The 25,634-nt window shown below is 56.4% G+C and overlaps 1 protein-coding gene across 6 annotated transcripts in view; it reads right to left on the minus strand.

The window, feature by feature from the left end:
* Positions 1-25,634, minus strand: part of KCNN3 (potassium calcium-activated channel subfamily N member 3) — a 133,180-nt gene that overhangs the window by 73,531 nt on the left and 34,015 nt on the right. For all 6 annotated transcript variants that reach the window (XM_077900858.1, XM_077900857.1, XM_077900856.1 and 3 more), the window contains exon 2: positions 24,119-24,214. In XM_077900858.1, the coding sequence (XP_077756984.1) occupies positions 24,119-24,214 (96 nt within the window). The remainder of the gene's footprint in view (positions 1-24,118; positions 24,215-25,634) is intronic.

Consider the following 25,634-nt stretch of genomic DNA (forward strand, 5'->3'; position numbering starts at 1 on the left):
GCTGCCCCAAACTAGAAATTTTTAATAAATCATCAATAATACTTAAAATAAAGACAGTAAACGCCAAATCAATGCTAAGTCTTGTGACTTACTCAAGAGCTTGGGAACTCTTACCTGAACTGTTCAGGGGAATGATGGGGAGAAACAGAATTCCCACATAAAATTCCCAGCCACACTGATCAGCCTTCAGGCTGTCCACCTCCCCTTCCTGGCACATTGACACTTGGCTTCTGTGCATGTTGTCCCTCAGCTTAGAACGCTCCTCCGGGTGCTCTGCCCATCCACTCTCCCAGCATCCCCCTGGGTCCCCTGTGGCACTTCCTATGCGTGTGGTCCTATAGTCACGTATACAGTTACCCCACCAAGGTTGGCCCGGTAGGAGGGCGGAGGCCACGTCGGCTGCCCCCCACTGCCGCCAGAGCCTGCCCACAATACCAGGAGCTTCATAAGGAACCGATGCCCGGAACAGGGCAGCACACCTCCCAGAGCTCACGCCCACGTGGGGCCTCCATGGCCCTCCTTATCAGGGACTCTGGCCATCAGGCCTCCCCTGCACAACCCGTTTGTCGAGTGAGGAACCGGGTTGGGCCTGCTGACAGGAAAGGCTCTGATGGTGGAGGGGGGCCACCTGGCCATCTATCCAGACCTCAGGCCACTCTGCATCATGGAGGCCCATATGGGGTGGGCACTTGGGCCAGGTCTGAGCCAGCCAGGGGCGGTGGGCAGGAGGCTGGGCGCCGGGCAAGGAGAAGCAGCAGGACGAGGGAGCACCAGCTCGGGAGCTGACCACCAACTCCTCTCTCCTGCTGGCCCCCGACCAGGCAAGGCCACTGTCCCCAGGACTCTGTGACAGGAACTCTGGGAAAATGTCTGAGCTCATCTAGAAAGAATGCTGGGATCCATTAGTCATGTCTGCTGTGGGTGTGGAGCCTATCCTGGAGGCAGGCCTGTCCAGGGTGGGCCAGATCTGCCCTGAGGACACAGGAGAGCTGCCCAGGATCTAGAGGGCTGCTTCCTGCCCAGTCTCTGCTGACATGTGCTGGGGCCACAGGGGAGGCCGCCCCCTGGTTAGTGGTCACAGCTGGTCCCCACAGCTAGATGGCTGCAGCTGTAGCCCTCACTTCAGTGACCGAGGCAGGTGCCAGGGAAGCAGGAGCCTCAAAGGCCCAAGGAGCTCCCCAGGATGAACGGCTTTACAGCTGCAGAAGGGTACAGCAAGTCGGGGCTGTGGACCTGAGGGCACTGAGGCTGAGCAAGAGCAGGTGTTCACCAGCTGGGCAGGTGAGGAGGGCAAGGTAAGGAGGGCAAGGTGAAGATGGGCAAGGTGAAGATGGGCAAGGCAAGGAGGGGCAGGGTGAGGAGGGGTAAGGTGAGGATGGGCAGGGCAAGGAGGGGCAAGGCGAGGAGGGCAAGGCAAGGACAGGCAAGGTAAGGAGGGCAAGATGAGGAGGGCAAGGTGAGGATAGGCAGCCTGAGCCGAGGCCCACTGCAGGGACACCAGGTGTCCTGTCCTGAAGCTACTTGCTCAGCAGCCCAGGGAGCCGTACATTCTGGAGAGTTCTGGGACCCTGTTGGTCTCACCTCCCATCTAAATCTCAGCCCACCTGGGCCTCCATGGCTCTGTCATCAGCCTGTGTCCCTGGAACCACAGTCCGGAGCACCATGTGTCCTGTGTGTGGGCAGGCAGAGGGCCGAGTAGGCCTTCCCCACATCTCTGTGCTCCCTCCACCAGCCTAGCCCTATCCCATGGTTGACACTCCACCGCATCCACATGTGTTCATGTGCACAGAGATGTTTCTTTTTTTTTTTTTTTTTCTGGCGGGGGGCGGGGAGATGTTTCGATATAATTTTTAACTGAGGGGAAAATTCAGGTGCATTCATGCCCAGGCTCTAATTATTCATCCACAAGGACTCCTGGTGAACAAGTGACAAGTGTGCAATCTGGCCGACCACTTCTGTTTCAAGAACTGCTGCCATAAACCAACAGTGTCAGCCGTGTCCGAACAGGGGTGCCCCAGGGAGCAGACGAGACCCCTGCCCATGGCCACCATACCGATCGGCCCAGGCATGCAGGCCACTCGAGGTGCTTACTGGTCATAGGCAGGAAAGGAAGTGGCACCCAGAGGACAGGATGCAGCTTTTCTGACTGGTTTGCTTTTGCGATGAATGAAAGCATTTTTCAGACGAAGCTGGTGGAGTCGAAACAGTGACTAAACCAGGAAATGAAAGAGGCATCTGGGAGCTGGGGACGCACGCGTCAAGCTGGTGTGTGGGCCAAGCCAGGGCTGCTGGGCCTGGCTCCGTGAACAGCCTGGGACAAGCTGTGACGTGAAAAACCTGCTCTGTGCACAGGGCTTTCTCACCCCAAGGAGGCCAGGCTCCAGAGAAGAGGGAGAGGCCCCCCGAGGGTCCACCACATCCTTCCCCCAAGAACCAGAGGCAGAGACAGCCTCACCTTGGGGCCTCTAACACTCATATGAATGGTCACATGTTAGCAGGCACAGGCAGCAGGGCTGCGCCGAGTCCTGGGGTCCCTTAGAGGCAACAAGAAGAGCTCAGGCTCTGAGGTGCCCAGAGCAGGGCTCCTCCACGAACTGGCGGGTGACCTGGGAATGTTAACAAACCTGCCTAAGCCTCAATCTCCCAAGGAAGTGGCATTGCCGTACACAGGCAAGGAGGTTTGTGGATAGAAAGAAGTCTCACAACCAAATCAGCATCTCAGAGAGGCCCTCCGTAAAGCCCAACCCAGACCTGTCCTCTGCTCTCCACCACTACCCAGTTTCACTCACTGTCCTCCCCTGACTCTCGCGGTGGCCTGTCCCTGTCCCTGACCCTCCCCTGAGGCTGGAAGCTTGAGGGCTGGGCTTGCACCTGCATGTTCAGTACCATATCCACGGTGCCTGCAAATGAGTGTGTGCCCTGTCCATGTTTGGCAAATGAGCTAAATGGGGACAGGCCACCTAGCACGCAGCAGATGCTCACGGGAAGGTGGTCAGTCCCCCTGGACACCTAGAGGCCTCATACTCAGAGCCAGAAGCCTGGATCGTGTGGCCTGGGTCGTGTCTTTGTAACTTTGTAATCATGTGGACTTGGGTGAGGGTCCTCTGCGTGAGGCCTCAGTCCCCTCCTCTGTTTAGTGAGGAAGATGGTCTGAAGATGATCCCTGAGGCCCTCTCCGGCATTCTCTGCTCCACCTGGGCTCTGGACCAGACAGGACTGCCGGACAGGACCTACGTGTGTAACCCTCAGCGCCACAATCTCCATGCAAAAGAAACCAGAGGCCCGGGTACAAGCGCTGGGAAGAGGTGGGTGTGGGAGCAGCCAGCAGCCACCCAGAGCCCCACGCCCCTGTTCCCTCAGCCTTGCTGCCCAGCACCAGACCTGGGGGACTCACCAACACCTACCGGGTTTGGGGAGCTCAGCTCTTAGCCTTGGACCTGGCTGGAAAAACCCAGGAAGGAAGGGAAAAGGTGAGGAAGTGAGGGAGAGAGGGAGGTAAGGGGAGGAAGGAGACAGGTGGGCATGGGCTAGGCCAGGTCCTAAGCATGGCCTGGCTGGGTGGGTCCTGACCGCAGCCTGGCAGGGTCATCATCCCCATTCACAGACAGGAGGGCGCTAGTAATACCGAGAAGCAGCAGGTCACAGACCAGGATACAAGGCGGAGCCTTCTGCCAGATGCCTCACACGCACAAGACCCCAGCAGGCATTTGACCCATGGGCCCCGTACTCAGGATTCACCCCAAGTGTAAATCAAAGCACAGAAACACAGCTAGTTCGGGAGCCACCTCTGGAGGTGGTGTCATCCCCATGAGGAAGGGATGGAGCCCCTGCCTGAACACCCGCTGCGGCTGCCACTGCTGCCAAAAAAAAGAGCAAGCAGGGGCCAGGAGCCCAGGGCACCATCCTTGTCAGAGGCCACACAGATGGATGGGGCAGAGCCAGAGCTCAAACCCTGGCATCCTCCTGCAGGTGCTCAGCAGACCAGCGCTGAAGTATGTGACTCCCACACACACCGTATTTCTTTGCCATTAATATACAACTTCACATACACGTGCACAAAGCATACAGTGCACACTGGTTTTTACCATCACAGGACGTTGCATACCATTCAAGAGATGAAAAGAGGCACATGTTTTGCACTTAGCACTTTCACCAGACAGCCTGGGTCTTTCTCTGTGATAGGGTCAAAGGCTCAAGGTCACTGCTACTCATTAGGTGATTGCCCAGCGGGGCCAGGAATCTGCCCTCTCCTGGAGAGTTCAGGGCCCCACTGCAGACAGCTCCTGCGAACCAGGGGTCAGAGCCACCAGAGACTCCAGGCCCACACAGTGATGCTGCCAGGGGGCCTGTCCCCTTCCTTGCACAGGGTCGCCTAGGAATTCAGCTGGAAATGCCCTGAAGAGTGACAGGCTTAGCAACCAGGAGGTCCAGGAGAGCCCCCAAGGCCCTCTCTGGAACACATAAGTGCCCTGGAGACAGCAAGCTGGACAGAGTGCAGGACCCCGGGAAGGTCCCCAAGGTCCCTTGTACAACTAGACTTGAAACAGCTCTGAGTGCTGGGCTGTCTAGGGCTCTTCACCCCAGATCAGGACACAGCCACCCTGCCTTTTACCGTCTGGACAGTCCTGGGCATGTCCCTTGACCCCTTGGCCCTTCAGCTACCTCAGAGGCCAATACCCAGTCTGGTCATGTGACTCTTAAGTGGGAAGCAGCAGAACTGTGGCCATAGGGAGTTTGTTGCTGGGCTATCTGGGATGGTTTCATTGGCTGTCTCTTACAGAACAGATCACATACACAGCTCACTCTGAAATAAAAGGAGGGCCTGTCCCTCCCCATGGCCCTGACCCAGCCCAGCAACCAGGCCACAGCCTGGAGCCATGAGGAACCACCCAGCCCTGCAGGACAAGATGTGGGTCCTTGCATCCATCCTCCACTCACTGTGGGTGGGAACCATGGGCCCCGACTGGGGCAGGCCCTGTGTGCCAACACTGGCACACTATGGCAGCGCTGTCCTCAGGAGCTATGGCTCTACCACAGGACGCAGGAGAAAGCCAGAGCTGGGCCGGGGCATGTTCTGAACCAAACCCTCAATCAGGAGATGAATGCCAAGGGCCAGAGCTTGCTGTGGGATTGGGCACAGATTCTGGAGTGGGCCTGTCAACAGCTGGCCAGGATTCAGGACCCACAGGGAAAGCAAACATCACCCAGCCCTTCAAGGACCACTGCCAGCACCTCATCCCCAGGCACCAGTTCTGGAGCCAGCCGGTCTGAGAAGGGGGTCTTCCCAGGGGCCCAGGAAGTAGGAATTCCTCCCTGAGACTCCAGGCTTCCCCAAGGACCAGATGATAACTCCATCCACTGAGCTGGCAAGGGGACTCCAGCCTCCTCAGCTTGAGACTCTGGGGGAGCCAGGGACAGGGTAGGGGAAGACTCTCCTCATACCCAGGGGCAGCCCCTCAGTTTCATGTGGAAGCCTTGCTTCTTCCCTCATGATTCCCAACTAAAGACATCCGTTCATCTTGGGAGAAAGGGAAGGCCCTTTGTGTTCTGAAATGAAGTGTCAGCATGCGGTGGCACCTAAGGTCCCAAGATACCCCCAGAGTCACGTTTTATTCTGTTCTACCCTTGATCATTAGGGGAAATCTCTCTGCAGCTTCTGTAGAGCCCATTCACTCGAGGGAAATAGATCAATGAGAAAGCCCAGCCCATGGAGGCTCTGAAGCTCACGGTCATCCTTCCCTGAAGCCCCGCCGAAAGGACAGAGGACGCCCGCTCCCACTCCCTGAAAGAGGAGCTGACCAAAAAAGTTCTTTAACTCAATAGCTATTTCTTATCTTTTATACAGGAAACACAAAACCTCTTTCTGAGCGACATCTCTTCTGCTTCAAACGAGTGCCACTTTCGTGACATTTTCAAGTACACCTGCCTGCGTGCACGGGAGCAAACATGGGGACAGGGATGGGATGCCTGAGGCACAGCTGCTGGTGGCCTCCATGTGAACCCAGGGTGGTGGGGGAGAGGGCCTGCCTCCTGGAAGTCTAATGGCCAGCCCCCCCACACACAAGGGTATGCAACCTCAGCCGTTAGCCTCTAGGGCCCTGTGGGCATGGGGAGGGTGACACACAGGTGTCTGGAGAGGAAGGGGCCACACCTGCCAGAGCAGGGCAGGGGCAGGGGCAGAGCTCAGCATCAGCTCCCCTGCCCCTGGTGGCTTCCAGAACCAGCGTCTGCCCCGCCACATGTGGGTGCTGCAGGGGTGCACATGGTAGTGATCCGACAGGTGCTGGGCCAGATGCTTTGTGCACCACGGCATCCCACAGGGGCAGTGACCCGCAAAGAAGGACCTGACGTGGGCAGCCTGGGTGGCTCAGTGGTTTAGCGCAGCCTTCAACCCAGCACCTGATCCTGGAGACCCAGGATTGAGTCCCACGTCAGGCTCCTTGGATGGTGCCTGCTTCTCCCTCTGCCTGTGTCTCTGCCTCTCTCTCTGTCTCTCATGAATAAATAAATAAAATCTTAAAAAAAAAAAAAAAAAAAGAAGGACCTGACGTGACCCTGCTTTACAGGCAGATACTGCCCTCCACTCAGGCACACCCACCCAGAGGAGCCTGCACACTGTCCGTGTCCAGGCTGGCTCCGGGCAAGGGGCAAGACTTTGCAGAGATGCAGGGAGGGTGTGGCTAAGCGCTAGTCCCTGTTTACTGACCACAGGGCCCACAATCCAGGCTCAGGGAAGTGGCTTCACCTAGACATCACCAGAGGTGACAGTGTGGGGACAGTCATATTTCCAGAAGACTGTCAGCCACAGATGAATATTTATGACCCAAGCACAGAAGGCAAAACATAATACCTAGAATATGATAGAAAAAATGGTATCCGTTTACTGAAACCCTGCAGCCAGAGCCAGGCACCAGATTCAACCCAAGGAAACCTGACTCTACCCACTTGGCCTACCTGCTGGACCCAGCACCCAGGCCCCCAACTGTCACTGGGGGGCGCCTCCTTGCTCTTGGGCCTTCCTCTCCAGTGCCTTTGCCCTCTGGAGCAGGCGTAGTTCTGCTGGTTGTGAGGGAGAGCCCCCCAGCCCCCTGCACTGTGACAGTCCCTTCCTTGCTGCACATGACAGGTTGGGGCTGCCAAGGCTCACCCGGGCCACGCCCAGTGCCCTTTGCTGGGGATGGAGCTCTGGGTCACCCTGCCTCTGCTCCAGCTGTGGGCACTGGGCTTTGGTCTCCCCTGGGCCTGTGAGGTTGCTCAGCCCATCCGCTGAGGCCGTTCCCGCCCATAAGCCTGAGAGCTCTCCATCCTCATGCAGAGTTCAGAGAAGAAGGGAGACACTTGCGTCCACCTACAAGGTGCAATTAGGAGGTAGGTGGAGCCTCCAGACAGGCCCCAGGAGACTGCACACATGTGGTCACAAGTCACAGCAGGGATGCAGCTGAAAAGCCGGGCTGCTCCAACAGACGTGCACCTGAATGTTTCCAACAGTAAAACCCTCTGAGCCACAGGCCAGAATCCACACCTGTCATTTCGGTAACGACCTGGTACTATTCTTGGCTCCCACAACAGCCCTTATAACCCACTCATCAACGTCTGTCCATCCTCACACAGGTGATTTTCTTCAACACCAGAAAACCTACAACCCTGTCCAGTGTCTGCCCCACTGTCCTCCTGGGGGCCAACAGGAGTTTCGTTCTCTGAGCTCATGTTTTACAGTATTAAGTCTGTTGTTAAATGTGCTCGACTGAGCAGGCTGGGAAGTGTGCCAGGGGGAACAGGGCCCTCGGCAGTGCACAGCTGCACCCACAGCAGGCCGATCTGCTACAACTGCTGGCCACACAGGCCAGCGCTGGGCACAGGAGCCCCATGGTGGAAGGGACAGAAGGACTCCACCCTGTGGCACCTCCCCCACTAGGGGTGGGCCCTCTCCCCCCACCCACCTCATGGCCAAACTCCCCACATGGCCATGGCTGGCCCAGTCCCTGGCAGTGATTAAGGCCTACCACCCTGCCTGCTAATTGCTGCGATGGCCCCTCACCTGCACAGCCTGTCCTCCCTCCCAAGGCTTTGGACCTGCGCTGCAGCCAGGGACATGCTGCAAGGTGGCTGTGCACCTGTCCTTGCAGGGAGCCAGCTCTGCTTCTGTGCTGGGGCATTTCCGGCATGAAGTGGGCACCACTCACACCGTGCATATCGATGCGCTAGCCAGCAAGCACTAGCTTGGTCCACCTGAGCCTACAGTTCATAGAACTAGTCAGAAGCGTGGACAGGAAACCAGGAAGATTTTATTGGTGCTTAGGATTCATGATGTGCCTTCTTATCCACACTCACATCATGGGTGTCCCTCTGGTCACAACCCCATAGCAGTGGGGTTCAAACTGTCCACACTGCTGCTACTAGGTACCTGCTGGCTCCCCTCCTTCCCCTTCTCAACGCCCCTCTCAGGACCATAGGCTGTTTGAGGGCTGGGGGCACAGTATGCTCATCCCCATCCTGGCACCAAGGAAGTAACCAGGGTTTGCCATGTTCAACTGAATCCAACAGAGATTAGTTAAGAGAAGAAATAGTAGCGATATTCATACACAGTCTCATCCCTTCTACACGGACAAAACCATTAATTGTCCCACAACCCTGGGCAAGCACCCGGAGAGGTGTAGTAACTTGTCCTAAGTTCACAGGCAAGGCTGGGATCTGAGCCCCGGCCGCCTGCTCAGAGCCTGACCCCCAGGCAGACAGCACACATGTCACCTCTCAAGTTGAGTGGGCAAGCAACATGGCAAACAAAGGCAGAAAAAAAAATATTAAATTTCCTTTCTATTTATAGCCCATTGACAAGTTCTTGAAACAGGCAGAGCGACCTTCCTATAGGAATTCAGCTGCCTGGATGTTAATACATTGCTGAGGGCGACAGGTAGTCTTAGCCTGACCCCCAGGACCCTGTAAGTCTTTTCTAACATATAAAAATTCCTTTAGAAACCTGCTTTATCTCTACCCCCCAAGATACATGTTGGTGATCATCCCCCAAGCATATGACCCACGGATGAACGTCCAAAGGGTCTCATGACTGAGTTTTTACAAAACAGTAATAAATGACATTTCCCAACAACAGCTAGCCCCCTCAGGATCCTGGAAACCCTGTTTCCAAAACACCTGGGAGGCTGATGCGCTCCCTGACCCCCTCCCAACTTGAAAGTATGCGATGGGCCACTCCTTGTGACCCTGGTGACTCCTTGTGACCCCGGTGCAGCTGTCCTGCCCATGGTCCCATCCCCAGGCTTTAATAAAACCACACTTTTGCATCAAAGATGTCTCAAGAATTCTTTCTTGGCCATCGGCTCCAAACCCCAGCATTTCCACATCAGTGAGGATGCCCTAAAAACCAGTTTATTATATTTTCTAGGAGAGACCCTTCATAGAAATATAATGAGCAAAGAAGAAATTAATAAACCTCAATTCTGCAGACAACCCCGCAGAGGGAATCTGAGAGGGACCAGAGGGACACAGGCTCTCGCAGGGAGGGTCCTCTGTGCAGAGCCAGGCTACAAGGATGCAGCTGGGCAGACACAGCCCCAGAGCACAGTTCGGGTGAGAACAAGTGTCCACATGGTCAGCTAAGACAGCACCTGCAGGGCGGGCAGGCCAGGGACTAGCTTGGGGCAATCACCCACATTCTGCTGCACTTTGGAATCACCTGGAGAGTGTGGAAATCCCTACACTCAGTGTCTCTCCAGAGGTTAAATCCAGTCTCTGGGGACAGGACTTGGGCCCCAGCATTGTGTTAAAGGGTGACTGCTCAGGGCCCCCCGGGTTGCTCAGTGATTAAGCATTCAAGTCCTGATTTCACCTCAGACCAGGATATCAGGGTCATAGGATTGAGCCCCACGTGAGCCCTGCTCAGGGGGAGTCTACCTGGGGTTCTCTCTCCCTCTGCCCCTGCCCCCATGACATGGTTTCTCTATCTCTTCCTCTCTAAGTAAATAAATAAAAATTTTTTAAAGATTTATTTTTTATTTATTTATGATAGACACACAGAGAGAGAGAGAGGCAGAGACACAGGCAGAGGGAGAAGCAGGCTCCAATCCAGGAGCCCGACACGGGACTCGATCCCGGGACTCCAGGATCGCGCCCTGGGCCAAAGGCAGGCACGAAACCGCTGAGCCACCCAGGGATCCCCTATAAATAAATACTTTAAAAATAATTAAATAAAAGGTGACTGCTGGGTGATACAGCCAAATTTGAGGACCACTGGTCCAGAGCCTGCACCGTGACTCAGCAGAGAAGCAGCTCTCCCGCTGGGGATTAACTGGAGTGTGGACACTCAACCTGGGAAAGCTCCTTCCATCTTCCTGCCCCGGACATTTGGGGCCATGCCAGGGGAATGTGTTTCCTCTAGTTTTCTGGGAGCCTCAAAGAGAGCTGGCGGGTTGAAGACCCTGCCGCTCCAGTCCCAACTCCAGCCTGGAGGCTTTGGGCGTGTCATCCAACAAGGGAAGGATAAAGGCCCCTAAACGTCCACATCCTAATCCCCAGAAGCTGTGAACTTGTTAATACCACAGGCAAAGAGGAATCACGGACATGGATGGAATTGGCATGGTCATCTGTTGACTACAAAATCAGGAGACTATCCTGGATTATCCGGGTGGGCACAATATAAAGGTGGGGATCCCAAAAAGAGAGGCAAGAGGGATCGCTCAGGGATCTGATGGAAAGGCCCGGCCTCTGGGAGTGGCAAGAGGCAAGCAGACAGAGCCCCTTTGAGCCCCCGGGAGGCCTGCCACCCTACCACGACCTTGGACTTAGCCCAGCAAGACCTCCACAACTACACGACTATAAATGCATGTTTTCAGCCACCAAACTGATACTAATTTGTTTACAGAAGCCACAGGAGGCTGACCCAGGACAAGTGACAACAAACTGGACCCAGTGTGAAGATTAAGTGAGATAAAGTCTAAAAAACACATAGCTCCGCTCTCAGTGCTTCCAAACGATCAGGGGGTTCCCCCATGCTGCACCCCAGCTCCTGTGTAGGCCAAGAGGCCCTGGTGTCAGCACTGAGCTTGGCTTTTCTGACGGGGCCATCCTTCTGGGAGAGGGTGAGCAGCTTTCTCGAGCCCCATGAGGCCTGTTAACATGCCATGGACTGTTTCTGCTTCCTGATTCCAGTCCTGGGAACCAAGGGGAAGGGGTGCAAAAAGAGCCCCCAGGGAGCAGTCTCAACCACCAGCTGAGGAAGCCCCGGGAACAATCAGCAATAGCCTCAGAGACTCCATCCAATGGGCCAGGACTCAGGAGCTGCCAAGGGCAGGCAGGAACTGGACCCCCATCCTGCATGCAGAGGGCCCGGGTCTGCCATCATGATCTTGTGGCAAGGAGGACCCAAAGCTACACGTTCATCACCCCATCTGGGCCAGGCTCGCTGGCACCATTTCGCCCAGTTCTGTAGCTGGTGCTCTCCACCCTCCTGTGTGGCCACTATGATCCCATTCCATAGAGGGACATGGACACGGGGCAGCTCAGCACCTTGCCCATCGTGTCATTAGCAGCAGAGCTGAGGTTCAAACTCGATTCCAGACCCAAAATGCCCTGCTCTCCCATATTTCATTTCTGTTCACAAAGATCCAATTAATATTTCAGTCATTATTGATTTGATCCTGGCAGCATGAGGACACAGCTAGCACAGACTATTAATTTTTATTTCTACCTCGAAATGTACTGGCCATGAAAACAGGGAAGCCTTAAGAACCACACACAACCAGACTAGAGACAAGCCCAAGGGAAATTTGGGGCCAGATGAGGAAACTTTACGCAGGTTCCAGTGGCAATAATCCCAGGTCTGTGCACCAGTCAGATGCCTCGGGCTTCCAGTGGCCCCTACGCCAACCAGCAGGCAAGGGAAGATGCGTTCCCTCCCCGCCCCACGCACATGGACTCTCACCACACGGGAATGTTGCACCAGCCCCGGGAACTAAATTTACCCCGAAGGGATACCCAGATCAGAATGTTCTCTGCTACACAATCCTGCCCTGGGTGTCCTCCTCGTTCTGATTCCAGAGCCAGGCAGTGTCGGCTGTAGAGCTTAGCCCTTTCAATTGGGCTTGAAAAGCACACACATGAAGCCAGGCCACAGTGACAGATACCACGTATTCAGACAGGAAAGAGGGGTACAGCTCAAGGGAGAGCCAGCAGGAGAGGGCAGGACTGGAATAGTGTAGGTGTAGACAATGCCCACAAGAGGGTTAGAGGGGAGGAAGGAGAGGAAGCCTGTGTCTGGGCAGCTGCCACCAGCGGGAAAAAATTCCTTTACAAGCTATCTCCTGTGTTCACTCCGCTACAAACTGAGAAGCCCCCACATCAGGTTGGGTGATGTCACTGACCCGGTGGGCGACGGCCAGTCCTCAGGGACAGAGCCCTATCAGCCAGCTCTCTGGGAGGGTGGCCCATGGCCCCAGCACATCCTCAAGCCCGCAGGTGCGATGCTGCGGAGAAAGCAAGGATGCGAGCGCCGGCCTTAGGGGAGCTCAGTGTCCGAGCCACACGGAACGCTGTCTGCTGAGGCAGCAGCTGAGGTTAGGAACAAGGGAAGAGTAACATTGCAAAACCCTAAGGTTCTCACAAAGCCTCACCCACTCAGTCCCTGCTCCACACAAAAGAGGGTCCTATGGAGCAAAAGCCCCAAGAGGCCTTGGCTCCCAGGGAGGATTCTGAGGCCAGGAGGCACTTCCCCACTGCTTTCTCCTGGGAGCCCGAGCACCAGGGAGCTGCCACCTGTATTCCTCAAGAGGAAGATTCATCACTGTGTCCTCTGGCCTGTGTGTGTTGGTGCAGGGTCCGGCTTGCTGCCAGGGGTCCCAGGGAGGGGGCTCCACCAATCACCAATCCTCCCACTCCTGGGCCTCGGCACTGGGAGTGAGGTTCCCAATCTCACACAAAATGCTTTGCTGATGCGGCTGGGGGTTGAGCTTCCTGCCCCTGAGCCCCTCCTGACAGACAGGAGCTACTGTGGTCCGGCACCTGGGTGCTTGACGACAACCACACCTGCTCACCTGCCCCTCGCACCCCCACTTCTCACTCCTGCCACACGGCACCCACACCCCCCATTCCCTGCATACACCTGCCTGAGCAGCCCCTTCCCTGGAGCACCCTCACTTCACGGGAGGTCCCTGGCAGATGGCCCCATGGCAGCCAGGGTCCTTGCTGTGCCCCCCACACCCTCTGTCAGCAGTAGTCCTGGCGCCCGGCAGCACGGCAGGGGTGAGAGTTGAGTGCTTATCTCCCCGTTAGATCACAAGCCTGTTTCAGGCAGGGCCCTTGCCGTCCCACGGTGCCCGGCTCACAACAGACCTTCAATAGCTCTGTGTTAAATAAAATAATCACCTTTTGTCCAGGCCTCAGGGGAGGCAGAGAACAGTTGCTATTTCTAACGGCAGCAGGAAGACAAATAGTGCCCTGCCCACCACCTCCCCCCAGTCCCCACGAAGTGGCGGTCACTTCTCTCTGCTCTCAAACCAATAAGGCTTCTAGCACGTTCTAGCAAGAGTCACAGAAAAGGCCAGGGGTACCTCGGGGAGAAGGTAGCCCCCACCCCGGCCACACAAATGAGGGGCTGAGGGCAGGGCGGGGCCTGGGAGCGGCCTCACGGTGCCCAGTCCAGCGGCTGTGGCTGCCCTGCACCTGGCAGGTGGATCCGCCACGGCTGGTGCTGACCTCCAGTGTGGGGCCAGGGCCAGCAGAAGCATGTCAGCAGGCACAGCCCAGCCCAGCCCAGCTGCTGTGGCTGAACATGGCTTCGGGACCGTTGGGGACTGGAGGCTGTGCCACAGCCAGTCTGGGCCACACCATGACCACCCAGTTCCATTGGTGGCTGGGTCCACGCACGGGGGCAGCACAGAGGCGGCATCCAGCCTGTGGCTCAGCTCTGTGCCCAGAGCAGGCCTTATTTGGGAGGGTAGGCCAAGGAGGAGCATAAAACCACAGCCTGAGGGGAGCCTACAGATGAGAGGACAAGAAAGACCTGCAAACATTCAAATTCCTTTTTCTCCATTCCTTCTGTTTTTAATGCAACACAAGGAAGATTATCTCCTCAGGTTCCATTTCTGGTTCCACCTTTGTCCCAACGGCATGGATGAAACGATCAGATCAGGCCCGCGGGATATAAGAGGACAGAAATGGGAAGAGCCCCGAACACATGGACAAGACGCTGACAACTAGAGCGACAAGCTGGGCAAAGGAAGCGGTTGCCTAACCAGCAAACCAAAGATGAGGCTTTTGCCCCAAAAAGCCAATTATATAAACAAGGGAAGGGGCCCAGAGCCAGGGGTGCGGAGCCCGTGGTGTAGCAGCTCTGTGACTGACAGTACGTTCACAAACGTGAGATTTGACATCCACTGACCGGCTGGATGCAAGTCACCGGTGCCAACTGTCTTTGGCATCAGGAGCAGAGTAAGAAAGCGGGGGTGGGGCCCTCTGTGCTGACCAGGTCACACACCTTGGCAGGGGCAGAGCAGCAAGATCACAGCAAAGACAAGCCCCTAACCACACCGGGAAAGTGGGGAATGTTTCCTCTGGGAGGAGAAGACCCAAGAAGTGTAACCAAGGAGGCCGGGAGGGCAGGGGGCCTGAGGGTGCTGACCCCTTAGCATGGGACAACTAGGAGGACAGAAGTATGGGTGGGAAAGACAAAACTACTGGAACCTGATTCCCAGGCCACTGATAGGCCAAGGCTTGGGGTCTGAAGGGACGGCCATATGCACCCCAAGCAGGCCCGGGCTCGGGGGCAGTGCCCGGTGTGATTCTGAGGGCCAGGGATAGGTGGGGACATGGTAGCTCCAGGGGGGCAGCAAGCAGGCCCTCAGAGGGCAGGGGCAGGAAAGGATAAGACCCAGCACATCCCAGCCAGGCAGCCAGGACTTCCAGGAGGGGAGGCAGCATCCCAGCTCAGACGGCTGGGACTGCTACTGCGAGGGTGCTAGACTTCACCCTGAGGCAGGTCTGGGCCCAAGGGGATAAGGAAAGGGTTTCTAATAGCAGAGGAGCCTCTGTGGGGCAGAATGGTGGCTAGGGTCCCTCCTGGAGGGGTGTCGGGGGCATAGGCCCACCTATATTGCCACCCCAGCTGGTCTGCTCCCTGTCCTGCCCTAGGCTTTGTCATGGTAACACTCGCTCTGTTTTGGAGGGGAGTCCACATGGCTCAGCCCACCTTCCAGGCTGCTTTGGGGCCCTGCGGGAGCAGGGACAGTAAACACAGCCAGGATGGGGCTCTCTCCCCAAGGCCTGAAGCCTGGCCTCTCCCTGCCATAGGACGCTGGGTGTATCACCCACCACTAGGCTTCAGCGCCTTACCTACCAACAGAGAGGCTAACAGAACCTGCCTCCAGAGCTGTCACAGGGACTCCCTGAGGTCGTACAGATCCCAGCACACAAGAGATCAGCAAATGGTGAGCTGCTACTTTCATCTGTGGGTTTATAAACCGTCTTCCTAACCTAAATGTGGGATCAAAACCCAGGCCTGTGACCTGAGGGCGTTAGGACACAGGCCAAGCTGGCAGGAAGCAGGTGCCAGAGAAAGTGCACCTCCTGCCTTGGAGGGGCACCCACGTCAGTGGGCCATCAAATGGCATAAGTCAGCCTGAGGGGCAGTAGACGCTGGGGACTCGCTGCCACAGAACTGTATACACACTTAGAAACCGTTAAAGTGGTAAATGTTATGTACGCTTTATCAAGTTTTTAAAAACGCACTGAAATGACAGAGTCACAACATGACCCTGGGTGTACTGACCATAGGCCCAGCACGTCTATATCAGCCACATGTTCAGAGGAAGCAGAGCTCTGCTTGACTCGATTGTCCTGAATCTTTAATTCAAAGATAAACCAAGCACACTTCATGTCTTCTCTAGTTATTGGGTTTTGGAGAATTTGATCAGTGGTGATTTTACCATCTTTTTCTAGTGTCCTGCTGCTTGGGGCACTAGAATTCTCATTATTTTCTTGGTGGTCCAATGCAGTGACAATGGTAAGGAACACTAGAAATTCCACGGTGCCCTCAACTCCCCAAATCCTTAGAGAGTCAGCTACCTTTAGAATCATTGCATCTCTACAATGTCCCACACACTGACTGGCACAGCAGGAACAGCCACAGGGGTGGCTAGGAGAAGGCAGGGGTTCTCAAAACACACAGCCCCAGGCAGTGGGGCTCACTGGCTTTGGGGGCCCAGGCAGAGCACAGGGGCTCCACACCCATGCCTGATGGACAATGGCCATGTTGGGGGGTGGGGTGGGGAGACCATCATTTGAAGTCAGAAGCAACCACGACACGAAATGGGATAGATTAACTCTGGAAAAGGCATGGGTGGCAAACAAGCGCCCCCACAGGGATGTGAGATATTCTGTGCCACCCAGTGCTGGCACCCAGAGACGCCGTCCTCATGGAAGGAGGGCATCTGTCCTCATGGAAGGAGACTGGGACTTGGCACTGGGGAGGGAGGTTGGTCACTGACTTCAATTATCCTAAAAGCTTTCAGATGTCTGACCAGTTCATGCTTGTAAGAGACATAAGAGGAGTCACCTTTAAACTCTAAGACCTTCGTGCCAAAGAACTGTCTGAGATTCTTATTTCAGGTTGGAGGCTATTCTGAGGAGAGCCAGCTCCCTTTCTGGGCAGAGGCCAGGCGATCAGGTGAAGGGCAAGGCTGCCCAGACAGCCCCGCACCTGGGCCTACCTGTTACCAGACCCACTCACAGCCCCTTGCCCTGGTCTTTCTCTCCTGGCTGCTGGGCAGCCTTGATCATGGAATCCTGGATGCCATCAGAGGCCCCAGAGGTCACCTATCCAGTGTGCTCACTCCTCAGAGAACAGTGCTGCAGTTGACAAAGGTGCTGCCTTAGGCTCTCATCTGAGCTCACACACAGATCAGGCCCCTCGTGCCATGGACAAGAGACAAAGGTCTATGGTAGGGAAGCCCTGGGCAGGGAGGAGACAGGTGGACTCTGTCCTCAGACCTGCCATTCATTCAGCTGCCTGTGTTGGGACAGACGGCGACGTCTCACACCCTGGAATTTCAGCAGGAGCGTGCCTCTCCCCCTCACTTCATGGGCCCAGGGCACAGACACTGTGTGGTTCCCAAGGCAACACAGGGCCTGGGGGGTGGGCAGTGCCACCAGGTCCCAAGTCAGCTGGGAGCCAGCTTCCCATTCACAAACACTGCCTCCTCCCCAAACCAGCTTCCCCTGGCTCCGTTCCAGGGCTCAAGGGCGGAGGACACCCCTGCCACCTCAGACGCCTGGGCAAGAAGAAGTCTGCAGAGCTCGGGCGGGCTGACTCTGCAGGTCAGCACCGTCTGTCCTGGCCAAGCAAATCCTAACATGCCCAGTGCTGCGGTTTTTCTACCTGCTAACAGATGCTGCACACCCCTCATCAAGGAGCACGAGACAGGGTGACATTTCCAAGTGACAAAATAGAAAGTCAGTTCAGGCATCTGAGAAACCCCGCGCAGGCCCCATGGGCTCTGGGAGGGCTGCAGGGCAGGAAAGCCCTCTTTGAGGCAGAAAGGGTTAAACCCAAGTGTTTAAATATTTAGCAAATAAACCCAAAATGTCACACAGAGACTGCCAGGGCTAGTGTGGTAACCATGGCAATCAATGGCCGGCAGCACCAGGAAAAGGCAGACACACGTGAGGGTGGCAGGGAAGGAGGCTCCCAGGCGGGCCAGCTTGCAAGGGCGGCCAGGAGGCCCCAGGCACCACATGCTGCCACCCCAGAGGCCAGAACAGGGCCGTGGCCATGAGGTCAGCCAGCCACACAGAGGCTCTTGCCTCCCCTACTGAGTGAGGGGAGTATACGTCTGCCCACCCGCCCCCACGCTTGTCCTCATTCCTTTGTCTATTCTCACTGGACACCTGCTCTGTTAGGCGCTCCGGGACACAACAGCATCACGTCGTCCCCACCGTACGGACACACAGCAGGGAGCCAGTGTGGGCCAGAAATGCAGGTTACAGTTCGACATCAGACACTCGATGCAGGGGTCTGAGCCAGTGGCAGGCCAGCTCCCAACCAGCGGAGTGGGGAAGCCAGGGACGCTCCTGGAGGTCTTGGGATCACAGGGGTCCCTGATCTATCTGTCCAGAGCATGCCTGGGCCACCACCCCAGCTCTGAGCCAGTGAAGGCAGGTGAAGTCCATCAGCCAGCCAGCCAGGGACACCTACCTGAGGAAACGTCTACTAGAGGCCTTCAAGGACAGAGACCTGGCCCCAGCTCCCTTGGAAGACAGATATCCCTTCTTTCTCTTCTTTCTCCACAGCCCCAAATGCTCCAGGCCAGTTTCATCCAAACATACAAGGTCTCTGCTCCCAGTGAACACAGGGCTCAGCTGGAGCCTCATCCCCTGTGACACTTGCCCTGACCCCTGTGGCCACTTCTCAGCCTGGTCCCAGGGCATCAAGGTCAAGGACAAGTGGCCCCCAAGGCAGGGATTGGCCTGAATTATTTCTGGGTCCCCAGTGCCTGACACCAGGTAGTCCTGGAGGGTGCAGTTCAGAGGGACCTAGTTCCCCAGGAGTAGGGAGGGCGAGGCCCAGAGCCAGACTCCGCCTGAGCTGTCCTGTCACTCCCCAGTGGGAAGACACCAGCAACGCATTCAGCAGCGGGGCCTCGAGGCATCTGGACAGGAACGCCTCCTGCCCCCAAGATGCCCGCATCCTTGTAGCCGTGTGTTACACACACACATGCTCCAGCCTGTGGCCCATCCCGCTATGGGAGGTGAGCCCTCAGGAACATAATTTATGTACTAGAGTTTGAAGCCATCTCTCTATCGGCTGAGAACTCACTGGCATTTAATAAAAACACCCACTTATACACACTGAATACATCACAAGTGTCCCAAGTCCTCGGCATCCATGTTTCAGTCCACGTGCTGGGAGGCCCAGATCTCAGTAGCATTGGGAGAAGCCTCCAGAAACCAGCATCAGGTCTCGAGAAGATCAACCCCCACACACAAGAGTGGCTACCTCCCCATTTTTACTTTGAATATGACCAGTCATTGCAAACCCATGAACCATCTCTGAAGCTCCCCTGCACCACTGGGCAGGGTGAACTTTCTGCCCTGTTCTGTGCCCTGCAGCTCCTGCATCCAGGCTTCACCAGGCTCCACTCCTGCCTCCAGAAGGTATGCTGCTCTGGGATGGCGCCAGGCTCTGAGCCACAGGCACCTCCTCCCTGGGGCGGGCACGAACACCCCCTCCTGCAGGCTCCTCCCCAGTGAGAGAGCCCCTCCCCCTCCTGCAGGCTCCTGGACCAGAACCTGGTCCATTATTTCCTCTCACTGCCAACTGGCCCCTTCCTGGCAGCTGATGGACACATGCAGTCTCTATAAAAATGGATCAAACACCCCTCCCTTAGCACTGTGTCCTCTCCAGCTGCCACTCTGGCTTCCCTACACTCACAGCCAAACCTCTTAGAAGACTGGCTTGCATTCACTGTCTAGCCTCCTACCACTGCCCTGTGACTGCCATTCCCAGGGGCTGCGCAGATGAGGGGCACATGGACCCTGCCACACCCAATGCAAATGACCAGTGTCCCCAGCACCTTGACCTCCCTGTGGCATAACCAACACTTCCACCTCCTGGGTCTCCTCTGGCCTCCCTGACTGTCCCTTCTCCTGCAGGGGTTGGCCCTGTCTCTCCTCTCACAACCCCCTCTCCCGGCCTCTGCAGCCCCAGCCTGGAGATGGCTAGGTTCCTCCCTGCCCCACCCTGCCAGACTTCAGACTCAGCCGCCTCACACTGACCTGGTTATCACTCCCACTGACCCTCCTTCTGTGGCTTCAATCTGAATGGCAGTCCCAACCCCCAAGCTACCCAAGCAGCAAGGAGACCCCTCCGCTTCTACACACAGGACCTCCATCCTAATAGATGACCAAGTCTGGTCCATTTCACTTGTTCAACATCCCTCGTGCACAGCCCCTCCTGTCCTGGCTCTTGTCTTACCCTCATTCAAAGCATCACCAAGCTTGAAATTCTTCCACAGTTCCCACTGCTGCTGCCCGTACTCCATGGATCCGTGTCCTCTTGCCCAGGACCATGTGCAGAGTGCAGCTGGGACACACTCTGCAAACTCCCAGCTCAGGGTCTTGCTTTCTTTTGAGGTGTCTTAATCACCCTGCCTGCCATGGAACACGTCCTTGGTTAAGCTCAGGTGTTTTGTGTGAATTCTCTAACACACGACAACCCTTTGTGGTAGGGACCATGACCAGCCCCATTTTGCAGGGAGGAAATTGACTAAGGGGGATTAAGTAACTTGCTAAAGACCACCAGAGGCACTGAAATGGACAAAGAGCATAATCTGAACCCAAACCCAGCTACCCTGAAGTCCTCATTCTCCACCCCCTGCTATCCTGCCTTCTGGGATGGAACCACAGACATGAGTCAGAGCCACCTTTGCTCAAGAGTGACAACCATGGGGAAGCACAGGTGATTTCGGGTTTCCAGGGCAGAGCACAGGGCTCCCAGGCCAGTTCCGCACACCGTGGACCCCACCACAGGTGTGGCCAGTGCAAGAGCGAGGGACAAGGAGCTCAACCTTGTGTCCTCGTTAGCAGCTTCCAACATGAGGCTCTGCAGCCTAGGGACAGGAGGCCAGCCTGACCACCAGGGTGGGTGGTGACACTAGACTGCACGGTTACTGGGACTCTCCTAGGAAGAACACCATTTTCGAAGTTTTGGTAAATAAATGAAATGTATTGTTTTTGTGTTTTCATTTCTTTCCAGGTCACACTGGCCTGGGGATAACAGATGCCCGAGCCTTTGAAATCTCCATGCTACAAAGACCCAAGCAGGAAAACCTGAGGAGAAATGGGGCAGCCATCTTCAAACGACAGAGGCCGCCTTGTGGGGAGTGTGGGCACCAGGGCTGGGTGGACGTTCTGGGGAGGCCCACTTCCTTTCAGGGGAGGGCAGACTTTCCAAAAACCCATGCTGTTCATCAAAGGAGAGCCCCCCTCGACCCGGGAAGGACCCCCACCTCGACCAAGGGAGGAGCCCCCCTCAACCAGGGGAGGAGCCCCCTCAAGAGGCAGTGGCTCCCTGTCACAGGCAGTGTCCTCAGAGCTACAGGTGATCCAGCACAGGTCACCTCTGGACCTTCCAAGCCTGAGAAGGTGAAGGCACCTCTGGGAGCCTTCCAAGCCTGAGGTCCTACTACAGGAAGCTAGAGTTTGCTGAAGAGCTACCCAATTTCAGGATTCTGCCTCAAGAACATTAGCCATCCAAAATGACAGTAAGAATACTATTCCAGAAGATACCCAGCCTCAGGTGTGTGAGAGTGGGGGGGGGGGCAGATAAGAGGTACAGACACAGTTAATTGGGTCTCTGCTAAAACTGAGCCAAGTCAGTGGTAAGTGCATCCTCCACACAAGACCCTGCCACCAAGCCCATGGAGGAGATGTACCCCACCCCAGTCCCCCCAGATGAGAAGAAGCTGGCTGCCCGGCCCCACCCCTGCAGGTACCCCAGCACTGCCCTCTAGACACTCGCCAGCAGGTCCCCCAGTTGCTGCAGGCCCAGAACTAAACCAGGAGGTTAGAACTTGGGAAGCTTAGGATCCCCGAGGAACCGAGGCCAAGATCACAGGGCCAAGGAGCAGTCCCAAGTGCTTGGACACTGGACATCTTGAATCAGCACCCTTATATTCAAAATGGGCACCACAGTCCCCTGCTCTCTGTCAGACACTGTGGGTCTGGGGAAATGCAAAGGTTAATGACATTGCCTTCCCTAAGTTTCAGGAGAAAGACACAGAACCAAGAACGGCGGGATCCCTGGGTGGTGAAGTGGTTTGGCGCCTGCCTTTGGCCCGGGGCGCGATTCTGGAGTCCCAGGATCGAATCCCACGTCGGGCTCCCTGCATGGAGCCTGCTTCTCCCTCTGCCTGTGTCTCTGCCTCTCTGTCTCTCTCTGTGTGACTATCATGAATAAATAAATAAAATCTTTAAAAAAAAAAAAAAAAACAAGAACGGCAATATAGCTGGGCCGGATACATCCGAGGGACCTGCCTGTAGGAACAAGCCTCCCACACTGACTATGGGGACCTAAGCTGTTCCCACATCCCTCAGGCAGGAGAAGGCCCAGCTCTGGGTGGAAATAACCCTACTGGAAAGGTAAGGGGACAGTGGGAGCCAGGGACCGCTGACTCCCCGCGTGACAGGGCCCCAAGGCCACAAGGCACAGCTCCAACAGGCTGAGGGTGCAGGCAAACCCCAAGCCAGGGCAGGGCAAGGGGGGTCCAGCCTCCTGCAGGACTAGGTGCCCACCTGGTGGACCCGCCTGGTGCACGGATGAGCCCAGCTGGAAGTGAGGGGAGCAAAGGTCACAGGAAGGCCACCAGTTTCCATTTCTCAAACACCTAACCTGGACTCTCAGAGTCTAGCAAAGTGGGTGATGTGACTTCCATCCTTCACATGGAGAAACTGAGCCTGGAGAAGCTGTCACTAATCCAGGGTCATGCAGGCTGAACGGTCTGAGCCAGGACTCGATGCTACTGCTTTCACATAGTTTCTCCAAACTGTGAGTTCCGGGCCATGATGAGTGGCCAAAGGAAGCAGTGTCCTCTGCTACCCGTAACTAGGGCGCCATAGATACTGGGTGTGAGCCGGGCCCCAAGGGTGCTGAAGGACATGGTGGCACTGACCCAGGCTGGGCTGGGCCAGGCCAGGTCCTGCCTTTCCTCTTGGGCTTGGGCAACATCTTCCCCCAGAGCAGGGGCATACATAGCAAATGGGCTCCCTCCAGATGAGGACGTAGGGCATCCCGGGCCCCATGGCTGGTTTGGGGCAGGGTGGGACCTGGCCTGGGGCCTGGATGGTGACTTTTGGCCTCCATCGGTTCCTAAGCCTGTCCCTCCTGCCTGTGCTGGGTCCTGCCTGGGGCTGGCTGGACAGCAGTCTGGATCAAAAGCCACCAGTTCCACGTAGATCCAGCCCTGTGAAGGAAGCTGTCTGGTAGAGTCTGACACAGCCCTCTGAGCACACATTCTGTCTGAAAGCCTGCAACCCCCGGAGACTAGAGAGTGCTCTGGTCATCAACAGCCTGGAGCCATCCAGGCCCACCCCAGGGCCCCTGACACCTCCACCCCTGCCTCTGAAGCCACCCCACCCAGAAAGCCCCAGAAAGCCCCATAACAACAGAGAGGAGATTAGTGTTTCCGGCTCACAGAGTACTCCCCATCTTGTCCTCCCAGCAAAGGTGCTCCAGACAGAGAAAGGTTGCAGGGCTGGCCAAAGACATGCTGTGGGAAGAGGTCCTGGCTGAGACTCAACCCAGTTTTTCTGACCGAGCTCTGGTCTTTGTCAATGTGTCGCCTGCAGCCCAGATGTGGATCTAGCAGCCCTCCTCCAGCCAAGGGACCGGGATTATATCCAGACTCACAGGCATGTGAGGAAAAGCATCTGGAGCAGGTCAGTCGGCAGGGCAGGGCAATGGGGGGACCCCGGTGTCCCAGGAAGAGGATGCAGATCTATGGACTCCTGCCTGCCCTTCCCAGCCCAGAGGGCCCCTGCCCCCGTCCACCAGACTGGAAGGGCACCCAAAATCTCTCTGGGAGCTGAGTCACCTCTGAGCGGAGGAAATGGCAGCCCCCTCGCCCACATCAGACTTGTATTCTACCTAGAAAATGACTCCTTCCCCGCCTTCAGGGTTCAATGGGGGTAAAGTCTACACCACTCAGAACTACAGACTGTTGGTAGGATTTGGTGCATTGTGAGAGTATAGGTGCATGCAAGGGGACACGGGACAGGTCTGCCTCAATGGGGGTCAGTGGCTCAAGCTCTGAAAAGGTCCAGCAAGAGGCAGAAAAAGCAAAGGAACTCCTGAGGCCTTCTCATAGTGCAGGGGTGCTGGGTAAGGATCCTGGCGAGGACTGCCCGCCAAATCACGAAGCCATGTTTGCTTCTGCGACCTCCAAACAAAGAGGCTGTCACAGCCGTTCTAAAGCCACAGGGCAGCCCCAGATCCCCTCTTCATGAGGGTCCAAACTGGAAGGGAAGAGCCATGATCAGACCTCCTGCACACTCATGCAAGCCACCTCCCAGGGGCAGGCATGGGCACTGCACCAGGAGGGGAGGGGCCAGCACCTACCTGGACTTCCCGTGTATGGTAGGCGATGATCAAACCCAGAAGGATGATGGTAGACAGACTGATAAGGCATTTCAGGGCCAAGGAAAACATGGAATCCTGCAGGAGAAACGGAAAGGGAATTAGGACAGCCAGGAATGGGGCCAGCAAGGGGCTCTGCCAAGGGGGAGGGAGACAGGGGCGCAGTTACCAGCCCTCCCTTGGGGTCACCAGCCCTCTTTTGGGCTGGGCCTGGGCCCAAGCAGCCCCCTCAGCCTCTGTTTTCTAGAGTTAAAGCTTATTTGCGTTCCTGGGATGGAGGCTGCTGGGCAGGACACCTCGCATTCGCTCTCCGTGGCTATTTGTTGATGGAGCGTATAGGACTTTGCCTCCGTGCTCATACGTCATATGAACATAATTCCTTTTTGTGCTGCTATTATATGGTTAGGGCATCAGTATCGCGCGAGCATGGGCCTGTCTTTCCCTGAACAGACCTGACCCAGCGGATCCTTCCATCTCTGCCAGTGCAGGGTTTTCTTAGGCATGAATTCGAACGTCCTGGCAGGTGCACTCATCCCCCATTTTAGGTCAAGAACAGGGAGGGATCAGGGCAGCAGAAGAGCTGCTGGGGAGCAAGGGGGTCCCCCCTGTGGAGGGAGGGCAGGCGGGGGAGCCCCCAGGGTTCCCTGCATCTTCCAGCCCCAGTGCAGCACAGAGAACCTCCGGGGCTCCTGGCTATGTGACCTTAGGCTGCTTGCTCCACATCTCTCTCTCTCTGCCTCAACTGTCTAATGTGTCCGGGGGAGGGGGTAACACCAGTGCCTGCCTCAGAGGGTTGCCGGGAAAAATCAAGGCCAAGTCCCTAGACCAGGGCTTGGCCATGGGAGGCATGGCTGCTTCCGTCACTCACTTGGCATCCTCTGCAGGTTCAGGGTGTCCAGACCAGGACACGGTGCCCTGCTGGGCGTTTGGAAGCCAGGAAGTTGGGACGACTCAGGGCCCAAGGGAAGATGAGAATGCAGCCTGAACTCCTGAGCACTCACTCCCCAGAGAGGCACGCATACAAGCAACACCCCGTGCTCACGTACTGCTGCTCATAATCACACCTGATTTCTGTAAAGCACCTTATAGCTTACGAGGTTTCACATAGTTGCTCTCATCCACCCTCACAACAGCCCTTGGCCTCTATCCCAACCTCACAGACTTTACGGGACAAGGCTCTGGGGCAGGTGGCCTGTGCCAGAGTTCAAAGCCAAGGTCTCTGACGCGAGCCTTGCCCAGAAGCCCTCAGGCTTGCTCTGCGAAGGTCGTACCCACTTAAGCAGATCTGAATGACAGCTCAGGACAGTAATGGAAAGTATTTCCAAGGCAGGATGCGATGAATTGCCAAGTGACGCCAACAGCAGGGCGGGGGAGGGCTGGATGGAAGGAGTCCCCGAAAGCACTCAGGGCAGAGCGATAGGCGGCTCAGGTCAGAAGGGTTAGGTGGTGGGATCCAGCGAGGCTAGCTCTGGAGTGAGGGGAGGGCTTGGACCTGCAG

This window comes from Canis aureus, chromosome 6, assembly GCF_053574225.1.
Source record: "Canis aureus isolate CA01 chromosome 6, VMU_Caureus_v.1.0, whole genome shotgun sequence".
NCBI lineage: Eukaryota > Metazoa > Chordata > Mammalia > Carnivora > Canidae > Canis > Canis aureus.